This window comes from Mus caroli, unplaced genomic scaffold, assembly GCF_978045245.1.
Source record: "Mus caroli unplaced genomic scaffold, Mus_caroli_1 scaffold_16, whole genome shotgun sequence".
NCBI lineage: Eukaryota > Metazoa > Chordata > Mammalia > Rodentia > Muridae > Mus > Mus caroli.
The window spans coordinates 18,849,535-18,870,739 of NW_028227271.1; the positions used below are offsets into that span (position 1 = coordinate 18,849,535).

The following is a 21,205-nucleotide window of genomic DNA, read 5'->3' on the forward strand; positions in this document are numbered from 1 at the left end:
AATGTGCTTTTATGGTCACAGATGTTTAAGAACCTCTGTCCTAAAGGACAGTTCTGGACAGAAGGCCATGCACCTTCCTCACACCCTGAACCTCACACAGTACTGACTGATGTCCTTTTTTTTTTCTTTTTGTAGACAGGGTTTCTCTGTAGCCCTGGCTGTCCTGGAACTCACTCTGTAGACCAGGCTGGCCTCGAACTCAGAAATACACCTGCCTCTGCCTCCCAAGTGCTGGGATTAAAGGCGTGCGCCACCACTGCCCGGCCTGACTTGTCTTTAAATGAACTGATACAGGCAATATGTGCACATATGTCAACAGAGGTGACCAGGCACCAGCACCAAGGCTGGGAATTGCTACAAGGTGGAGAGGTAGCAGGAGGGAAAGAAGGAAGAACTGACAGCCATTGACAGGGAGCCTTCGGCAGAATGCACCCCACAAGCAACAAGTACATGTACTTTAGTCAATGACATTTTTCTTTGGGGACAAAAAAAAAAGTAGACAAACTGGTTCATCTTCCCAGATATTTCAAATAGTATATTTAGCTTTAAGAATTAAAAACTTTTTTTCTTCAAATTTAAAGAAGCTTCAACAATAGTAAAAAGCAGAAGAATGAGAAGAGAAAGTAACTGTGGTTTGAGAGTTGAATCAGGTTCTATCAAAGAAGGCAGAGAATGGTTTGTGTTTACAGCATTAATATCCATGTGCTTCTTACAATACAAACCCAAACAGAGGTGCTCTCCATCTGGTCCACAGGGGTTAAAGGTAAACTAATCATTACAGCTATAGCAAAGGAGTGCCATGCAATGGAGGGCCGAAAACAGAGTAAGGGGACGCTGGGAAGGTTAGGAGCACCTCTGCCATGACTTGGTAAAGAAGGCCAGACTTTTATAGTTCAAGCAGCAACCTGAACATCAGAGCCACAGCGTGACCCAGGGAGGGCTGAGTTCCATACATTTCTGAGCAGGTTGTCCAAAGGTGCAGAAACAGAGGGAGATGATCTCCCATCCCACTAACTCTATGTCCTGGTGTTCCAGCTTTACCAGAGAGAACTATTCTGGGATGGCCACCCTAGAATACAAGACAGCCTTTCAGATCCTCTCTGACAGGCCTCTGTAACACAATTGTTAAGTAATAGTGCCAGTGCACATGTTAGCCCTACTGACAACATCATCTTCAGAACCTACAGCATCAAGTTTGCATTCAAACTGATTCAAATTTCAGTTGAGTTAAATCACACTGAAATCTCCCTGAGCCTTGATTTCTCCATTAGAAACTAATGGTAACAATTGTTCTGTCAACCTTTTTCAGAGTAAGCTCTAGTGACCCAATGCAGATGCAAAAGGCAGGAAACTCGAAAGGCCACAGAAGTGCCTTACTCAGCTGCTGGACATGCCATTCCAATGAATGACTTTATATGACAAGCAGAAATCGAGTAGGGTTCAAAAGGCTTCTGTGCGTTGTATAAAGATTCTACCAAAGTTCCTCTTGTCAATAGCTTGGTGGGTCAGAGGCAAGATCCCCAGATGTTCCTTACAGAACACAATCCTTTAAGCAAAACAACTGTATTTTTCACAAGCTGTGCCTGCTTGCAAGAGCCCTCACGGAGGTCATTAGAGGGAAGATGACTTCTCTACCCTTAGAGAGGGAGATTCTTCCCCTCCTGTGTCTCCCAGTCATTTGTATGAAATTCTGCCCTAACTGCAAGTAGCTTCCGGAGGTGCTAGAGTATATAGGCTGGGAAAGCAAACTGGTAGGAACTCCATCTATGAAGCCATGGGGAAGCCAAGATTTCTGGGTGCTAATGCTTTGGAGTCCCCCACTCTTACTAGTAGTCTCTTACCCAAAGTAAGCCCCCAAATTTCCCTGGTTCTCTGGGTGAACTGTGGATTCCCCAGGATCAGACTTTGGTGTGTTCTTAGGAGCTTGTAGAGAAAAGATAGCTGCTTCCCCAGGAAAGGAATTCTCACAACATTCCTAGAATGGAACCTCCCAGGAGGCAAACTTTCATCAACCAAAGAATGCCCTGAAGGTTGAGGACATCCACACCTGATGGAGAAGTGAAGAAGAAACAGAGATAAAAGAACCACCAGAGGTTTGGATGTGAACCCAGAAGGAGCTGAAAGGTCTAGGTGGATGGTCTATGGGCTGGTGATCTTCAGGAAGTCTACATTAGAGTGCAGGAGACCAGGGACAGATCTGGGAATTCTCAAGAAAACAAATCTAAATTCTACTCTGGGTTCTGCCAACACACCATTGGACAGCCTCTCCTTTGCCGTCCCCAGCAAAACCTGCTCTGCAAGGCTGCTCAGAGGTTGGAGCTGACAAACCTGTAAGAAGACATGATGCAGCCATGCAGCACTGAACAAAGAAACCATCCGTGCCTTTCTTCTTTTAAATGAGATGAGACAAATCCCCCTACCCTGCATCTGTATCTAGTCTGGGAAATCTAAAGCCAGATGTATCCGAAGGCTCCAATTTACATAGAAGCCAAACAAGCCACCTAAACAACAGACAGGGAACAAGTGACTCACATATAAAGAACTATTCCCCAGCCACTTCCCTAGAACTGTAACAAAAGTTTTTGAAAGCTACTGAACTTAATCCCTTGCAGGAAAAAATAAGCAAGGAAAATACATTTTACTATCCAACTGGAATCAGGAGTGAGCTACAAGAATCAAGACGCTTCCGGAACAGAAGGGAGGAGGGGTCAGTAATACTTTCAGGTTTTAGCCTTTTGTTAGCACAGGAAAGACACTGGGGTAGAGAGGCATTCTCACACTCAAAGAATGAATCCTTCACGCTCTCCAGAGTGTTTGCTCTACTAGAGAACACACAAGCAAGTTCCCGCGGGCCCCAGAGCCCCTGCATAGCGCTTGGCTACACTCCACATTTACTTAAGGTGCAACCTGCTGCTGACTCTTAGGAACTATCTCATGAGCCTAAGGGTTACTACACCATGTTCCTGTAAGAGGCCACTCCAAACTAGCAACAAAATAATCACTGACAGAAGAACTCACCTGTGCCGTGCCCCTAAAGAAGGGCATTGGGTTGTTTTTTGTTTTGTTTTGTTTTGTTTTGTTTTGGCATTGGGTTATTAAAAGTAAAGTGTCTTATTCTCTATTAAAGCTCTTTACAAAGATCAGTGTAGTAAGTTTCCAAGAGGGCGTCAGTGGTTGGAGATACATGCCTGCTCTGTGAGGAGGAATATCCTGATTGCACACACACTGGACAAAGCATAACCCACTAGCATGTAACAGACTGTGAGAACGGTTAACAACTGTGGCATATTACCAAGGCTCTCTGTGCTTTCACTCTTACCCCCTCCCTATCCTTTTCAGAAGGGATGACTCCTACTATCGAATCAAGTATGCACACTTCCCTACCATCTCTGTGGTACTGTTAAGAATTCATAAACCTTTTAATTTCAGATACTACATTTTTCATTTCTAGAATTTCTATGTCTTTTAGTCTCTATTTTTATTATATCTTTTCATTCATATAATACATATTGTCCATTCACAATTACTGCTCCTTTAAAATCCTTGGTTTGCAGTCAGCTTCTTTTGATTAACAGTTCTTTTAACAATAGGGTACATTTTGATGTGGGTCGGGTGATTTTGTTTTGGATGCTAGGCACTGTATAAACTATGCCATGGGACTCTTACTTACATTATATTCCTCTAACGTGTATTATTTGTTTGTTTGTGTGAACACTTATTTTAGTTGACTTAAATGTAAATTCTAGAGTCTGACAACTCAGATTTTAATAATTATTTTATCCACAGCTTACCTGCTTGGAGCCTGCCAGGTTTGTATGTGACTTAAAAGACCTAGTTTAAAAGACTTAGGTCAGGGGACTATTCACCCAGAGACGGAGGATGCCAAGGTTTTTCCTTACAGGAAAGGCCAGGTTTTTTTCCCCCATCCCCGTCCCCTGCCCTCCCCTCCCCTCCCCCCCCCCTCTCTGGGACAGGGTCCTTCAAGGGCACGGATACCATGTGTGTGTCAGCACGCTTGGCTCCATGTTTCTGAAATGTGTAGCCCTAGAAAACTTTCCTACCTTGTTCATCACTGTTTGCTGTTGTTCTTTGTTCGGTTTTTGAGAGCAGAGCTCACTCCGGCTCTAGCCAGCCTAGGACTGCACAGAGATCCACTCGCCTCTGCCTGGCTTGTCTCTGCTTTTGTTTTATTGACTGCTCCCTACACCATAACACAGATTTCAATAAACAGACTTCAGACAAACATTACTAACTTACAAGAAAGGAGAACGCCCCAAATACACTCAGGAGAACAACAATGCAAAACTATAAAAATACAGACCCTAAGGTAAAAGAATGCGACGTACGGGGCTGACCACATGGCTCAGCAGATAAAAAGCACTTGTGCACAGCCTCTCAACCTAAGCTTGATCTCCGTAATGGATGTTGAAAGGAGAAGAGCAACCTCACATGCGTGTGCTGGCAAACATGTGCTTACACGCCTCACACTATACATGTAAAACACACACACACACACAGCACTAAAATAAGGTAAAAATTTCAAGTATGACATACTGTGCTTCTTTGTAGAAAAAATATGTAATATTCTATTTATGTTACATATTAACCTATAGATATTCTTTCCAATCAATTTTTCTAAGAACTCACATAAGAACTTTATATGCCCTCTTGCCCAGAGAGAAGATAGTCTAAATTCTAAACGGCATATTTTCAACAATTATATGTGGCACACCAAGAAATAATCTTACTTTGTCTTGGTTTTCTTTATTCTTGTAGCACAGATTTCCAATCAGACGGATGAGATGAGACTTAAACCCTTCAGTCATGTGTTCGATGTCACCCTCTGCTTTTAGAGAGTCTGAGGGACTGAAGATGTTCGTGCTTTCTTTTCCAACTTCATGAATCACTCGTAAAACATCTAGAGCAAATGAGTATAATTCATTTTCCGTAAGAAATTAGCATAGTATCTAAGTTCTCTATAAACAAACCTAATGGATTAAAATAAAGTATGTGCCAGCCGTCTTCAATAATGATTCGTGTGAGGGACAAAGGAGAGCCCTTGCCTAGTGGCATCAGTTCATCCTCACCGCCAGAAATACAGCAGCAGTAACAAGAACCAGACCACTTCTTTCCCTTTACATTCATGTCTTTAAAGTCTGACCATAACAATTAGCCTCACTTGGCCTTTCTATCTATGCACAAAGGAAACTTAGCTAAGATTTTGCAACTATTTTTTCTTACAAAATAATTTTTGATTTCAATTGATCTACACAAAAGCTAATGTGATAACTTAGAAGTAAGCGTAAATCACAGCAGGTGTCAGTAATGACTTAGAGCTTTCTCAACAGCCAAATAGTAAAACTCAGCCGTGGATTGACATTAGCTATAATCGTAAGAAATAATATTGCTATATACTATGAATATCCCTAGCAGCCTATAGAAACAGACAGTCTGTCAGCCTATAGAAACAGGACTTACACATTTTCCATATTATTTTATTTAACCCTCTGAATAATCCCATTAAATGCAGACATCACTTTCACAGTTTTACATGAAGCAATCAGATGCACAGAAGCTCAGTGGGCAGAGATGGATGGCAATCTACATCTGTCCTAGCTTCAGAGTGAGTCCCTGTTTGGTAACTTAATCTGATTATCAGTAAAAGTACTGCACTCTAAATAGAACTCTGTCAGTCAGATGTGATGGCACATGTCATTAATTCCAGCACTTGGGAGGCAGAGGCAGGTGGATCTCCGTGAGTTCAAGGCCAGCCTGGTCTACAGAGTGCGCTTCAGCGCAGTCAGGGCTACACAAAGAAACCCTGTCTTGAAAATCCAAAAACATATAATTCTGGGATGGAATTCTAAGTGCCCTCTACAGATCACTGCTAGCTCAACTGTATTTGTGGATATAAAGACATCTATGAAAAAGTACCTGACTTTTTTTCTTTAAGGAAAGCATTGGACGTTGACAAGCAAAACCTAGGGGTGGGTATCCACACAAACCACGGTTCTAGTAAACTTAATTCGTAAACAGCTTTTGAGTAAAGTCAGTAATGCTTCAAACAATGTCTTCCTAACCATAAAAGGCTTCATGTTTTAAGAGTAAATCTATAATGTGGGTGAAACACTGTTCTTTGTTCTCAAAAGTATAGCTGGAGAAAATCTATTATCAGATTTAATAAATAAAACTTTGGTAAAATAAGTTTACAAAACTCAACCTTGTCATTTGCAAACCCCCATCCTCAGTTTCATGGCAAACATTCCTCTGAGGGGACACCGGAGGTATCTGCAGAAGGGCCTGCTTAGTCATCACACTACAACGCAGGACCACATCGGAGAAGGAACAATGAGGCCTCAGCTTGAGCAATCTGAGCTGTGATCATTATACCATAATTCCATCCAAGGAAAAGTTCAAAGAATCGCAAGTGAAAACACCAAAGGTAAGGGCTTGAGTTTGAACTTATACCACAGAGTATGTCAAAGATTCCCTAACTGGAAGTCATGTGTGTGCCAGTTCACTCACCAATCACGCGTTCCATCAGGCCAGGGAAAACCTGCAGGTAGCCGAGAAGCTCAGTGTTGGACGTCATTTCACACAAGACATCCAGGAGCCGAATCGTAACCAAGGCTTCCTAAAACGACAAGAAAAACCTCCTTCCTAGGAACCAGAATTTCAACATTGTCCATTATAAAGAGCAGCGAGAGAATAAACTGCTCTAACAAAGGCCATGTGAGTGACACATCTAAGAGGTGCAGAGAGGAATATACTTGCTGGAATGGCCTTGAAGGGCTGCTATCGGCCATCACGGGGCAGGGTTGTATGTTATTATGTGTCCTCTTGCAGCAAACAGGCAGCAAAGCTCTTGTGTTCTGCCTCCTCAGTGCTGGGGTTACAAGAGCACACCACCACACTGGGCCTTTTCACATTCAGTTCTGGGAATCAAATTCAGGTCCCAAAATGGCAAGCAGTTCTTATCTCCATAGCCCTAGCTTTACTCTTAGTTTCAAGAGAGTAAGTTTTAATATCTTTAATTTTATATGTGTGTGTGTGTGTGTGTGTGTGTGTGTGTGTGTGTGTGTATGTGGGTATGTGTGTAGGTATATGTGTGGGTGCCCACAGAACCGAAAAGCACTTACTTAGAGACAGTTGTGAGCAGGGAACTAAACTTAGGTTCTCTGAAAGAGTAGTACAAGCTATCAGTGCTGAGTCAACTCTCCAGCCCTTAAGAGAATTTTGTTTTGTTATGTTTAAGACATGGTTTCTCTGTGTAGTCTTGGGTGACCTAGAACTCACTCTGTAGGTCAGGCTGGCCTTGAACTCAGAGATCTACCTGTCTCTGCCTCTCAAGTGCTGGGATTAAAAGTATGCAACACCAACACCACCCAGCCAAAAGAATAATTTTTAAGTGATATACCAAAAATAATGTTAGCATAATTAATACAAGAAACTCAATAACTTAAATGGGGATATGTTAGGTGGGATTAAACTGACTTCCTTTTTGTCAGTAACATGGAATCTAGGAGAAAAATAACTATGCCTAAATAGTGAAACCTCCCTCAACTTTTGACATTCAGCAGAGCCACTGAGAACGCTTGGCAGATAAAGGTTCGCGTTCCCAAGCCCCACACCCGACATCAACAGGTTGGAAGGAGAGAACTGCTCCTCCTGAGTTGTCCTAGGACCTCCACACTCCTGCAGGCACATACACATGCCGCACCTTACAGGGCCAATAAATAAATTAGTAAGTAAATGATTACAAAATCTGTAAAGGCCAAAAAGAAAAACACACCCAGTAAATCTACCTGTATCCAAATGGAAGGAGAAACAGCCACATGTGTGGAAAAGCCACGCTAGACAACAGTGCACTCACCACTGTGAAAAGGAGACGGAGCAACGTAAGGGGCGAACACACAAGGAAAGCCTTTGTACAACACAAACTGATACACAAATGGCTCTGCAGAACAGAGGGGGGAGCTGGGCAAACCAGAAACTTCTTAACTTTGTTTCACTGACATCAGCTAAAGAACTGTTTACAGAAAAGTGAAATATGAGCAAAAGTGAAAGGGCAAAACCATGATCCTTATCAGTCCGTGCCGTCAGAGATACCATTCTTACTCATTCCATGGGCTCATACTAATTGCTACTGCAGAAAGTTGCTTAACATGGGGCTGCAAGAACCAAATGACTACAAACCCCGCCACCTAACGACAATTCTGATTTGCACAGGAATCAGGAAATAGAAACCTTTCAAAGGAAAGGCGAGGCTCAGGATGAGTAACTAAGAGTCAGTAAACTCAACCTTAGCCTACGCCAAAACAGACGACATCTGCGTCAGACCTGGAGATGGGCAGATAAAGTACAGCAAAGGGCCAGCCTGGACGCTCAACACTCAACGACTTCTGCAAAGAAGCCTATGAAGAAAGCCTCAGTGTTGTCAACCTACACACAAAAAACCCTCGACAAATACAGCTATTTTCAGTCAGTCTTCTAAAAATGTTATTAATTGCATTAACTGTCTTGACCTCCTAAGAAATCACTGGTGGTACCCGTGCTGGCCAGTGGCTGTCAGAGGCAAGGCAGAGAGCCCTGGTGTGCACTCACTAACTTCCACGATAACCCTGACAACCGACACCAGGCCATAAATACCTAGTTATGAAGGAACAACAGACTCTCAGCAGTCAGCACCACCCAGCTCCAGCCTAGGACTGAGAACATGGTACTGGACAAGGGTCTCCTTCAAGCCTACTGTAGCTTTTCATCCCCACTTCTATCTCAGAGTATAGTACATGCAAATGTGCATGCTTCCTCCTCCCTTACAGAAACTACCATTTGAAGGGAAAATATAAATTTTTCTCCATAAAAATTTCGAGGCTGGAGCAATGGATCAGCGGGCGAGAGCTTATGCAAGCTTGAGGGCCTGAGTTTGACTCCTTGGTGCCATGTGAAAACACTGCATGTGCCAAGAACCCAGCACTGAGGGAGAGACAGGAGACCCAGAGTGATCCAAAGCCCATCAGCCGAGCCAAAAGGCAAGCTGCCAGTTCAATACGCCACCCTGCTTCAAGACAGTAAGATGGAAAGCACTAAAGGAAGACACCTGACATCTGCCCTGGCTTCTTCATATACACACATGAACATGTGCATATCTCCTGCACGCATCACACACACTCACACGCACGCACATGCACGCACTCCTGCACACATGTGTACAGAGAGAGAGAGAGAGAGCAGGCGTATCCCACTATAATACTAAAATTACTTTAAACACAGGTCTTGTGAACAATTTAAAGTCAGATGTGATTTAACAAATATTGAAGGGATTTTTTTTTATGTTTCCTAGAAAATTAAGTTTTAAATGTTTTCTAACCACACCTCACTGCTCCCCCTGCTGGGAAGAAAAGCAATTGTCCTTTCTGGGGAAAGGTAAACCAGTGCTGCGATGTCCTCTTTTCTTTTACAGGAAGAGAATTCATGTCTACCTGAAGGCAATCAAGACAATAACCAACTGACTTTGAATTCAACCACAAAGAAGGCAGTGCACTCCCACTGTGACAAAGTACCACAAACATGACTTCAATTACGCCACAAGTGAAGAAATTCCCAGGCTCGCACGTCACTGCCCAGAGCACACCAGGATCTCGTTTCTGCCTCGCTGCACACCTTTCCATGCTGAGGGAGGGTCCACTCTGGAGTCCAAGCTCACGCACCAAACCACTGCCAACAGCACTCCAGCATCAACTACTAAAACGTATTTAAAATCTGATTCACTGAGGCATGGCTTACATGCAATACATACCTTTAAGTATACAAAACAGAGCCTATCAAACTACACAGCTTTGACTAACATTTCAAAAAGTTGCCTGTGTCCCTGCGAAATTATGCTGACCCCTGACTTAAGTCTCAGCGAGCATGTGACCTGTTCTCTGTCATTCTCCACGAGTCTAACCTACCTCTAAATCTCACAGAAATGGCGCCCTAGTCTAGCTTATCCACCTGCTCACATGCTGCTTCAGGGTCATCTTCCACTTGGTCCCAGAGCTGCTTCTATTCTGCTACTGAGCAGTGTCAAAGAGAGAACAATTCTGACTTTAACTCAAAGAAAGGCCAAAGAAACAGTCCAAGCAGAGGTTTTCCAGTGAAAAGGTAGATAGAATTACTGCCAAGTAGTTTCCATAGCCTTTAGTAGAGAAGGGGTCAAGAAAGGAGAATGTGACCAGGGTTAACTGGGGGAGGAGGTAGAATGGTGTGGGAGGGGTGGAGTTAGAAAGCCCCTACCCTAGGTAGGAAAAATAAACTTTTAAAAAACAGCTCAGAAACCTGTATTGAGAAGTTATTTGTTTGTTTTATGTCTTATTTTAAAAGATTTATTCTTTTATATGCATGAGATTTCGCCTGCCTGCTGTATGCCCTCAGAGTCCAAGAAGATGTTACATTTCCGAAAAGTGGAATTATAGATGGTTGTCAACTGCCAAGTGGGCACTGGGAAGCTAGCTCAGGGCCTTTGTAAGAGCAGCAGGAGAGTAGGGGCACTTAACAACGATGTGACTATGTAACGTGACTACAGCACTGAAGGGGGGCAGTGAGCAGAAGCAGAAACAATCTCCACGTCTCATTACAGGGATGACCCATCCATAAACTCATTCAGAATGTGTGTTCAATGTCTATGGAACTGACAGGCAAATGGCACAAAACCCATCTAAGTATGTGTCTTTAACACATGCCTGTGGATCTATGCCTAAAAGTATCAACAGAGTTATTTTACAAGCTATTAATGTGGGCAGGGTTCCCCCTAATCTATAGTTTCTAAGTTCTCTAACAAAGCCATCTATCACTCAGAGAGTTCACTTAAAACCTTGATAGGGGCTGGAGAGATGGGTCGTCAATGAAGAGCTCTCCCAGAAGACCCTCGTTCAGTCCCTAACACTCACCTAGGTGCCCTACAGTCACCCGTAACTCTCGGGTAGAGGATCTCACACCTTCTTTTGGCCTCCACAGGCAACAAAACACACACACATAAATAAAGACAAATCTTGAAAACCTTTTAAGAAAGAAATCTCATAGACATCTTGAATGAACTAGAAAACCTGTCTGCTCTTCCCCTCCAGGCCCAGTTCTGTGTCCTTACCTTATCCTCGGTGTGAGGCTCTGAGGTCAACTTCAGCACATTCCTGCACTGGTCCATAAATGAGTTTGCAATCAACTCGGCATGGCGCACAAATATAGAGATGTCATCCTTTGTCAGCTGCTCCTCACCCACTAGCTTGGCTATCACTATGTCTAACAGTGTGATCCTGAAAAACAGAGGGGTTCCACTTGAGTACATAACATGTCTGCTGTGCAATGCTGAGAATGACAGTTTAACAGTTAGTCTCATTCTTTTTTTAACCTTATTTTAATATCTACCTAGGAAAAGCTTTTATTAATAAACCTGTCGATTGCCAGTTTAAAAAAAAATTTAGGTTTCTTCTATGTGACTTAATAGCAGCAAGAACTTTTTCATACCCATCACTTTTAACATTAAAATAATTCAACATTTCATAAAGGTTGCCAATTTAAGTTTTAAGAAGTGAGCTATCAAACGTATACACTATTTAACACTGATCCACGTACTACACACATTATCTTATTTAATCCTCACAAACCTCAACAGGACAAGCAATATAATTAGTTTACATTAACGATGTCAATCTAGAAACATCTGTAACCCAGTGGTACCCACACCCCCATGTGCACGCATACATGCATGTGTGTAATGTGTACACACATAATAACAATAATAAAGGAAAATGAAATGGCATGAATGAGTTGTGGCCTGCTAACCCAGAACGTGGGTTTACTCTACTACTGTAAAGCAGTCAACTGTATGCTAGACACAGACTAGTCCTGATCTCAAGTGCTAGGCACCAGACATAATTGTGCTTGCTGTATTTTTGACAACTGGGGGAAACTAGGTTTTGACTAGACTCTCAAAGTCATGTAAGACACTGTATGACATTACAGTGGCTACGATCATCCCACAGCTGTGACATCAGGAGCATTTTATATTCCACTATAGTCTCATGGGATGACTGGTACACCAGGTTCATTATGGAGCCAAATGTGATGTGGTACGTGACTCTGCCTCCTTGAAAACAAGCACACGGTCTAACAAATGTTCTTTATCATGTTATTTACTCAGGCACAAGGATGGAAAGCCACTAGACCTAGCTTAAGGGTTAGCAGAATCATTCCACATCAGATTCAAAGACTTGTTGCCCTCCCCTAACCCACAAACTACCGCTTAGGCCTCTTGAGGCTCCCTAAGCACACTCTCATTTCCGAGCCGAGCGCCCATGATTCTAAGTCACTAGCTGGCATGACGACTCTGTTTCTAATTCGCCTGTGACCAAATAGTCACATACTCTCTCTCTCAGAAGTGTGACCTCTGTTTTTTTTTTTTTTTTTTTTTTTTTTTTTAAGCAATGAACTTGCAAAACACTTAGGAAAATTTTCTATAGCAACCCCCCAACCAACCAACCCACCAACAAACAAAGAAAAACACCCCTGTTTTATTAGTTATATTTAAAGTGAAATAGGCTACAGTTGTTATTGTCACATATATGCAATCCTGGAAAGGTTTTAGTGAGGACCAAGAGCAAGGGTAAGAGGGAGGAAGAATATTCTATGAACATTCTAGAACAAGAAATAAAGTATCTATAAATTCAAAATTTTCCAGCAAATTTTCAATTTAGATTTGAACTTTTCCAAAAGTGTAATTTGTTCAATATGATACGCCTCAAAGGCCCTAAGTTGTACTAACCCAGAACAGTGAGTGCATTACACTGAGGCACTGAGTGGTGCTGACAAACCTCATCTGTACCTACAGATGGACAGATGGACAGAGAGCAGAACCAGCTGGCTGAGTAAGAGTGACCTCTGTAACTTCAGGAAGCACTGCCCAGACACACAGATCCCTAACCCTGAAAACACCAGCACAATGCCAAGTCACAGTGACTGTGAGGACCTAAGGACAGTGGTGGCATTAGTGTGAATACTACCAGTTCACATAGTGACACCTTAGCACCAGGACTGAGGAGCACTTCTGTGAGAACAAGAGGAGCTGAGCCTTAATTCCTAGCACATCAGTAAACCCAGGCATGACCTTAGATGCCTGTGACCCCAGTGCTGAAGGCAGAGACAGATATTGGGAGCAGATTGGCCAGAGAGCCAGCCTAGCCAAAGCTATGAATTTCAGATCCAATGAAAGAATCTCCCTATGCATGAATAAATAAATGATCGAATGAACTGAAAGAAGCTGGACAGTAATTGAGGAAGACAATATCACCCCCTAATCTCCGCATGCACATGCATGCACAGGCATGCCCTCAGACACTTGTACAAACACCACTTCACCGCACAGTCCTGGTCCCTAGCTGGTAACTAGGGACTCATTTAGGAGATGGGAGAATGTTAGGAGGTGGGCCTAGGTGGAGAAAGTAGATCAGTAAAGGCACGCCTTTGAAGGCTCTACATGGCCCCCGTCCCTCCCTCCAGCCCACCAGGAAATATGCCACTTTGCTCCCAATCATGGAGGAGTACCTCACACTGGCCCAGAAGCTAGACTACAGTCTCAAGCCCCTAAAACACTTTTTGGGAAGCCAAGGCAGCCTGAGACCAGCTTTGGCAATACAACAAGAGACTTGGGGAAGGGGCATTCCCTTCATATTTACTGACTTCTAACTATGCAAGCTCTGGGACCTTAATATATCATCTATTTAGGTATCTACAATAATAATTCCATCAAGTGACCGCTATTTCTTTCCCTTTGCTTGGATGAGACAGAGCTCTAGAAAGATCAAATGAGTGAGCCACCCAAACACCAGCTGCCCTTTGTTCCTGTGCTGTACACACAATATAACCTAAGCGCTGTACACACCACCTCAGAAGAGCAGCCTTTTAACCTGCCAACAATTATACCACTCAGCAGGAATGGGGAGCAGGCACTGCATCACACTGGCTCTCATTATTACCGAATCATACCAAACAAACCGATTACATGCCTGTTCAAACTTCCCTCTCAAAAGAATCTGTTCCCAGTAGATTCCAGGCCCTGAGTAAAGAAGACAGAAGCCAACACTTATGGTGCAGTTACTGCCCACAGCACAAGGGGCAGAGAGTGGGCTTGCTGTTCACCATCATGCCCCAGGAGCCACCAGCTGAGGCTCAGTACGGCACTGTTTTAGTAATTGATCCACAGATATATTTTAAAATGTAGACAGCCCCTGAACCAATCCGATGTCCTAATGCAGCTGGGCTAGAGACACAGTCTGACACCCCAAGGATTCTTCTACGTCCCAGCTCTCAGTATGGTTCCTCATCTGACTCAAAGAACCTGGGAACATTTTGAGTAACACATTGTCTACTTGCTTCCCAAGCATTCTCCATGCACAGGAGAAAAATGAACTCGTCACATAAACCTGCTGAGGGAAACTCTTGACTTAGTCCTAATGATCTGCATCCGCTCTTCCTCAGGAGACAACGGGGCACCAAGCTTCCACTTCACCCGCGATTCCTAGCACCCTCCTCTCCAACTCTACATCAGCGTAGACACACAACAGTAAACACAGGGAGTGTTTCCTTCCTGCAATGGCTGGAGTCAGTCAGCACGAAGGCCACAGCACGCCCCGTGGTAGGAGGCATGCCACTTGGGTTACGCTCTACTGCCTACTAGCTTGAGTATGACGAGGCTTTGTAAATGTTCTTTCACTACAATAAAGGCACACTACTTTGTGTGAACTATCAACCAGAAAACCATAAACATAGCAATAAATATTCTAAATAATCAAACTAGTGATATGCACATACAAAGAGACCACTACAATGCGTGCTTGAAATTGTTATAAAATTAAGGAACTGCAACATTTTGTTGTTAAAAGTTGAGTTTTGTTTTTGTTTTTGTTTTTTTTTTGGTTTTTGAGACAGGGTTTCTCTGTATAGCCCTGGCTGTCCTGGAACTCACTTTGTAGACCAGGCTAGCCTTGAACTCAGAAATCCACCTGCCTCTGCCTCCCAAGTGCTGGGATTAAAGGCGTGCGCCACCACTGCCCGGCATATTTTTATTTCTTTAACATGCTTCTATTAAATAATAGCATCAGACTGAAATTCTATATAAATTCTATATAAATCCTATATACATCACTGCCTATTGTGGTTTTGGTATGATGCTAAACAAACGATGCAAACTCCATTCGAGCTACTGAACACTCTATGGAATGCTAAAGAGTCAAAACCATCTGCTTTGGGGGCAGGGAATTACCTTTCCTGGTTGCTGAGTTTGCCATACATAGCTTCCACCAGTTCCGGGCTTTTCAGAAAGTGGTCTGAAATAATCAAGAACCTACAGGGAAAAGGAAGAGAAATTTGGTTACTACAAACAATAAAACATACACGTCCTCACCTATTTTATAAACTTATCTCATAAAAAAGAAAAGCCTTTCATTTAATTCAACTTTTTTACTGTAATCTTTTAAAAATACTTATTTTTATGCATATGTTCTTTTGCCTGTGTGTATATACATGAACATATATATGTATGTAGTATGCATATGCACCACATGTATGACTAATCACAGAAGCCAGAAGAAGGTGACGGATCCTCTCAAACTAGAGTTACAGACTGCAGTGAGCAACCATGTGGGAGCTGAGGACTGAACCCAGGTCCTCTGTAAGAGCACAAGTGCTCTGACCCCTGAGCCATCTCTCCAGGCCCAGGTTTACTGGGGTCTTTTATGTTTTACGAGGTTCATAAATTACTTTCTTAGCAATATCAAGAGGGAAGAAGCCTTGAAATATTCTTTTCTCCAATTTTTCATGTGAAAGTTTTAAGAAAATAACTCAGTGGGTTCAATTAGAAAAGCGAGTCTACTTCAGCTTTGACAGACTTCACCGTGAACAGGGACATGACATTCAGTGACACTGTCAGATCTAGACAGGAAACATAACTCTCTGTTTTAGTCCGAAGCTTACTGCTGTAAGACGAGGCAGGAAAATGGACATGTCATATTGTTCAAGCTATGCCAACAATGCCGTGATGAATCCTGGCTTGATTTTCCCCTCTTTAAGAGTACTCAAGTTACCGAGAAAACATCCACACTGTCAGGCACGGTGCTCATCTGGACTAGAGAGAGGACTATGGAAGCCCGAGGCAAAGATTATAAGCATATCTCTTCAAAGTACCTCTGTGGCATCTAAAAAGACTGAACACCATTAACAGTTCTCAGCTGTATCTAACACAAGGTATCTCTAAGATTTAGGAACTAAGAAATATGATTTCAATAAACACTGTTCTAGTAATACAAGTTGACTATAAAGTAGTAATACACCATTTATTTACTCTCTCGTTAACAAATAAAATGTCAGTGAGTGTGATAATCCAATGACTCACATCAATGACCACCACACTGTCCTCTACTTAAACATAAAATCCAGCCCTGGAGATGTAGCTCAGCAGCCACTGCCTACACAAAGCCTGGTGCCCCAACACCACCACCTCTGAAAACAATATAAACTACTATCCTAGTTCTTCTATAGATCTTTAAAGATGTCAATCACTCATTTAGTTATTTCTAAGAATAATGAATAATAATAATGTCAACAGTATCTATATTAGTTAAGCCAGGTTCTCAAAGCAAGAGGTACTCAGAGTAAGAGGAACCCATACATTCCAAGCTAGGTTCAGAAGTAAAATTGGAATGCTAAAGCCCATTCATACATAATTTAGATGTGGAAATCAAAACTTTTCTCACGAGAACATTTGTAAAAACACAATATTCAGTCAAGTATGACAGTATGTGCCTATGATCCTCCATGACACCCCTACCCCAAAACCCACAATACTGCAAATGCTGTACCAGCAATTAGAAAACAACTTTTACTTCTAAATTTACTCTCCAAACAGCAGAGAAAGAGCTATGGCTACCATAAGACCCAGCTATTTTACTCCTGGGCATAGAAGCAGCAATCTCCACCCCCTGCCAGAGAGATATTTGCACCCCCATGTTTACTGATGTTTTACTGACGCTAAAGAATTTATTTAACTCTAAAGAAAAATGTAAGAAAAATTGCAGGAAAATGGATGGACTTAGAATATTTTATTACTTGAGGTCACAAAATCTCAGAAAGGAAAAAAACCACATTCTCTCAGATGTAGAATCTAGCCAATAATACATATGCAAACACATGTACACGTGGGTATAGCATAATACATAGACAACAAGAAAGGACGGGCCTTGGGGAAGGAAGAAGGGGTGAATGTAGGTGACGGACTGAGCTATTAGAGGATATAAAATGCTAGGTGTTTTTCCAGTTCTAATTCTGCCGCAGATATTTTGGGTTCAGGGGCGGGGGTAAGCGGATAAATCCATCTAAAGGTGAGCATACAAACTGCAGGGTGAAGCTCTGCAGCTTCAGAATGGCCATTCAAAATGTAAAGAAGTTCACTGAGATGTATAGATTTTGGGGTCTGGTTAATTTGGGTGTATGATGGCTTTTTTATCTGCAAGATTTTTATACTATGGAAAATTTATGAAAAATTCAAAACAAAATCATACAAAAACCCAAAATATAGAAAAAGACATTATCCAACTACTCGAGCCAAATGCAGTGCCAAAACTTTCTCGCCCACACTTTGATGTTACCCCATGACACCCCAAGAGAAAGATCTGGAGCTCTTATCATAGTCTTACACCTTTCTAAGAAGAGAGAAAACATGAGAAGATAAAAAATCCGCACGTAGCTACTGCTCTTTCTCACCATCTGCACGGCCAAGCAAGGGGAAGGGGGCAGAAAGTGGATCCTTTCTGACTTTCAGAACCAGTTCAGATTTGACAGTAAAACAGTTTATGAGGCTCCTGGACAGTTCTCAGCCAGATGCAGCAGGAGAGCTGCAGAGCTGTCAGCTGAGGACGAACTCCCCCTTCGGTTCCTGCCAACTCCAGCTGCTGACCCCTGACAGCTTCTGAGGTACTCTGAAGTAGATTCTGTGTTTGCCCATGATGAGCCTGGTTGTTTATTCCAAGCTGATAAGATACAGGCCCCAGCTACCCCTCAAATACCTACCAAATAAACAGAGCTCTGCTACAAGCTGACTGGAGGGAAGCTGACGCTGAGGGCTCTCCTCAGTGACGCAGGTGCTGCATGTGCACACTGAGGGGAGTTGTCCAAGGTAAATGTGTAAGAGTTTCACATATCAGCGGCTGTTTATTTGCATATGGTAATTCAAATACAAATGCTATTCAAAGAGGTAAACAATTTTAAATTTAGAACTTCAATATAATAATATTTAATTTAAAAGGCTCAAATACCAGAAGGCCACCTAAGTCCTGATCACACTGCCCATTGTGAGAAGAAAATCCAGACACTTAGATTAATAGGAAAAGATTACTAAAATGTGAAGAAGAAAAAAAATATGTGAACAACACTTTTGATGAGTTCAAAACGAAATGAAATGAAAAACAGATCAATTTGTTAGGAGATAATGTAATAACTGTAAATATGAACACATGATGACCTAACTACTGTAAATGCAGATACTACATGATGATGTATGTAATGGCCATATACACAGATATTACATGTACACACTTAACAGAGCCTGACACCAGGCCCACAACCTGACAGAACTGAAAGGAGACTGGCTGGTGGCACATCTGTAACCTCAGCGCCTGAGAGGCTGAGAGGAAGAATTATTAGTTCAAGGGCAGCTAGGGATACATAAGAAGATCATGTTTCAAAAGAAAGAAATTGGATTGCTGGGACACTTAGCAAAACCAGCTGAGCACACTCATCTTAAGTATATACAGAATATTCTCCATGATGATGGTATAGTGGTCCATAAACAAACTGGATAATTTTTAAAAGAATGAAATCATACAAAGAGTGTTCACCCACAGTGGAATAAAATTAAAAATTAGTAACAAGACAGGATTTGGGAAATACACAAATACATGAAAATCAAACTCCTAAATAACCAATGGATTCAACTTGAAATGAACAAAAAGGAAAGGACAGCACAGAAAGATTCAGTGTGCTAAGACAGTTCTTACAGAGAATAATGGATGGCTGTAAATGCTTGGGCCCTAAGTCAATAATCTATCGCCATTCCATCTTAGAAGTGACAAAACCCAAATCACGCAGCAGCAATGCTATAGCAGAAGCCAAAACAGGAAGGGGCAAGAATCAGAAATGGAGCAGAAGGCTCAGTGAGGTGGCTCAGCTGGAAAAGGCTCCTCCTGAGATAGCTTGACAGCCTGAGTTCAATCCCTGGGGTGGAAGGACACCCCAAGAAGAACCTACATAAAGGTAAGAGAAACCCAATCCGTAACATCTGTCCTCTAACGCCACAAAAGTGCCACAGCGGCTGCCCACCCCTCCACCCCACAAAATAATATAGTTCTGTACAGAAGACCTACTTTTTAAAACTAAAATGATGGTGCTATTATTCACATAGGAATGCAAGAGACATAAATCTTGATAAGGAGCATAGGATGCCTCAGTTTCAGGCTTCAAAATTTATGCTAATCAAGACCATAACATTAAAAATAACACTGGCATTACATCAATGCTGGCACTAAGAGAGAGACTAAACAAACAAAACAAACAAACAAGATGATGGGCATCTGTATCCTCAGGAGTGTAGGACACTGGCTGAGGAGATGGTCAGTGAGTAAAGTACTCGCAGCCCAAGCTCAACTGAGTTCAATCCCTAACATCCAAGAAAAGGTATGTGGAAAAGAAATGAATAGATAAATAAGAAGAAGGTGTGTAATGGTGTAATTTATTATCCCAGCACTGGAAAGGTAAAAACAGGGTAGATTCCCCAGCGTTGCTGGCCAGCCAACATCTTCTAATGGTGAGCCCCACCTCCCAGTGGGGAACTCTCAAACATCAAGGTGGCACATCCTGAGGACACCAACCAAGGGTGACTACTGAACACTCGGCGAATACAGGGAGGGAAACGGCTCCAGCAGAGCACCTGGACTGTCTGTATCCTCCCACGCAGCCACACAGGCAAAGCCTGAGAAGCGGCTCATCTGAGTATACTGACACCCTGTGATGATGGGCCTGGGAGAGGGGGAGAGGCTCTTTCCTACAGCAGGATACTGTGAGACAGATACTCAGAGGTATTTCAGGGTCCTTTGTTCTTCCTGCGCTCACAAGATAAAAGCAGCCTGTGCCTGTAAGTAACAAACTATCTAAGCTACAGTGGCTGTTGCACCCATTATCTTTACTAGGCTGGAAAAACAGGCCATCACCTTGACCTGTGTATTCCTGACACTGAGTCCTGAAAGAAAGGTCAAAGGACAGGGGATTAAAAAATATTCCATCAGATACTTCTGAAAACGTAACACAAGTTCAAGAAAGACAAACATCCACTATCCTTGTTTGCTTTCTGGTGCTGTGATAGGACACTGACCAAAACCAATGTGGACTAGGAAGGGGTTTATGCAGCAGCTTCCCGGTCCATCAACAAAGGATGCCAGTGTAGTGCAGTAGCTCAAGGCAGGCACTGGGACAGTTCCATGGAGGAACACGGCTCCCTGGCTTGCTCAACTACATTTCTTATAAAGTCCAGGCCCAGCTGCCCAGCGATAGCTCCACCAACAGTGGACTGAGCCCTTGTCTTCATCAATTAGCAATCAAGAAAATCCCCTGCAGACAGGACAGGCCTGCAGAGGCAATTCCTTGGTTGAGAGTCCTTCTTTCCAGCCAAGATCTATGCTTGTGTCGAGCTGACAAAAATGAACCAGCACACCAACAGACTCAAGAAGTTGGGAGGATCCCAAAAGGAACAAACTCCAAAAAACCTATGCTGAGATGACATTAACTCCTAAAAAACAACGGAAAGAAATCTAAAAGAAACCAGAGAGAAATCAGACGCTCTGTCTGGAGAGATAATGTGGACAGCAACAAGTGTCTCATTTACACAATACTGACATATACCAACTTCTGATCTATAATGAACCATCTGCTGAGGTCACAGCGGTCTCCAAATGGGCTGAGTCATTTCTACTATGTTCATTCACACATCAAAACTGCCCCCACCACCCTATCCTATACTTCAAGTTTGTCAAGCTCAAGCTGTATCTCTTTCACATCCTCAAAACAACTATCAGGCCTCAACTACAAAGGGGTTGAGATTGGGGCTCAGTGGGAGAGCACTTGT

The 21,205-nt window shown here is 42.6% G+C and overlaps 1 protein-coding gene across 1 annotated transcript in view; it reads right to left on the reverse strand.

Moving 5' to 3' along the window:
• Atxn10 (ataxin 10) overlaps positions 1-21,205 on the reverse strand; it is a 125,045-nt gene that overhangs the window by 65,489 nt on the left and 38,351 nt on the right. Inside the window, exons 6-9 of the mRNA XM_021183843.1 lie at positions 15,299-15,379; positions 11,129-11,294; positions 6,526-6,634; positions 4,749-4,918 (exon numbers count right to left, since the gene is read on the reverse strand). Of these exons, the coding sequence (XP_021039502.1) occupies positions 4,749-4,918; positions 6,526-6,634; positions 11,129-11,294; positions 15,299-15,379 (526 nt within the window). The remainder of the gene's footprint in view (positions 1-4,748; positions 4,919-6,525; positions 6,635-11,128; positions 11,295-15,298; positions 15,380-21,205) is intronic.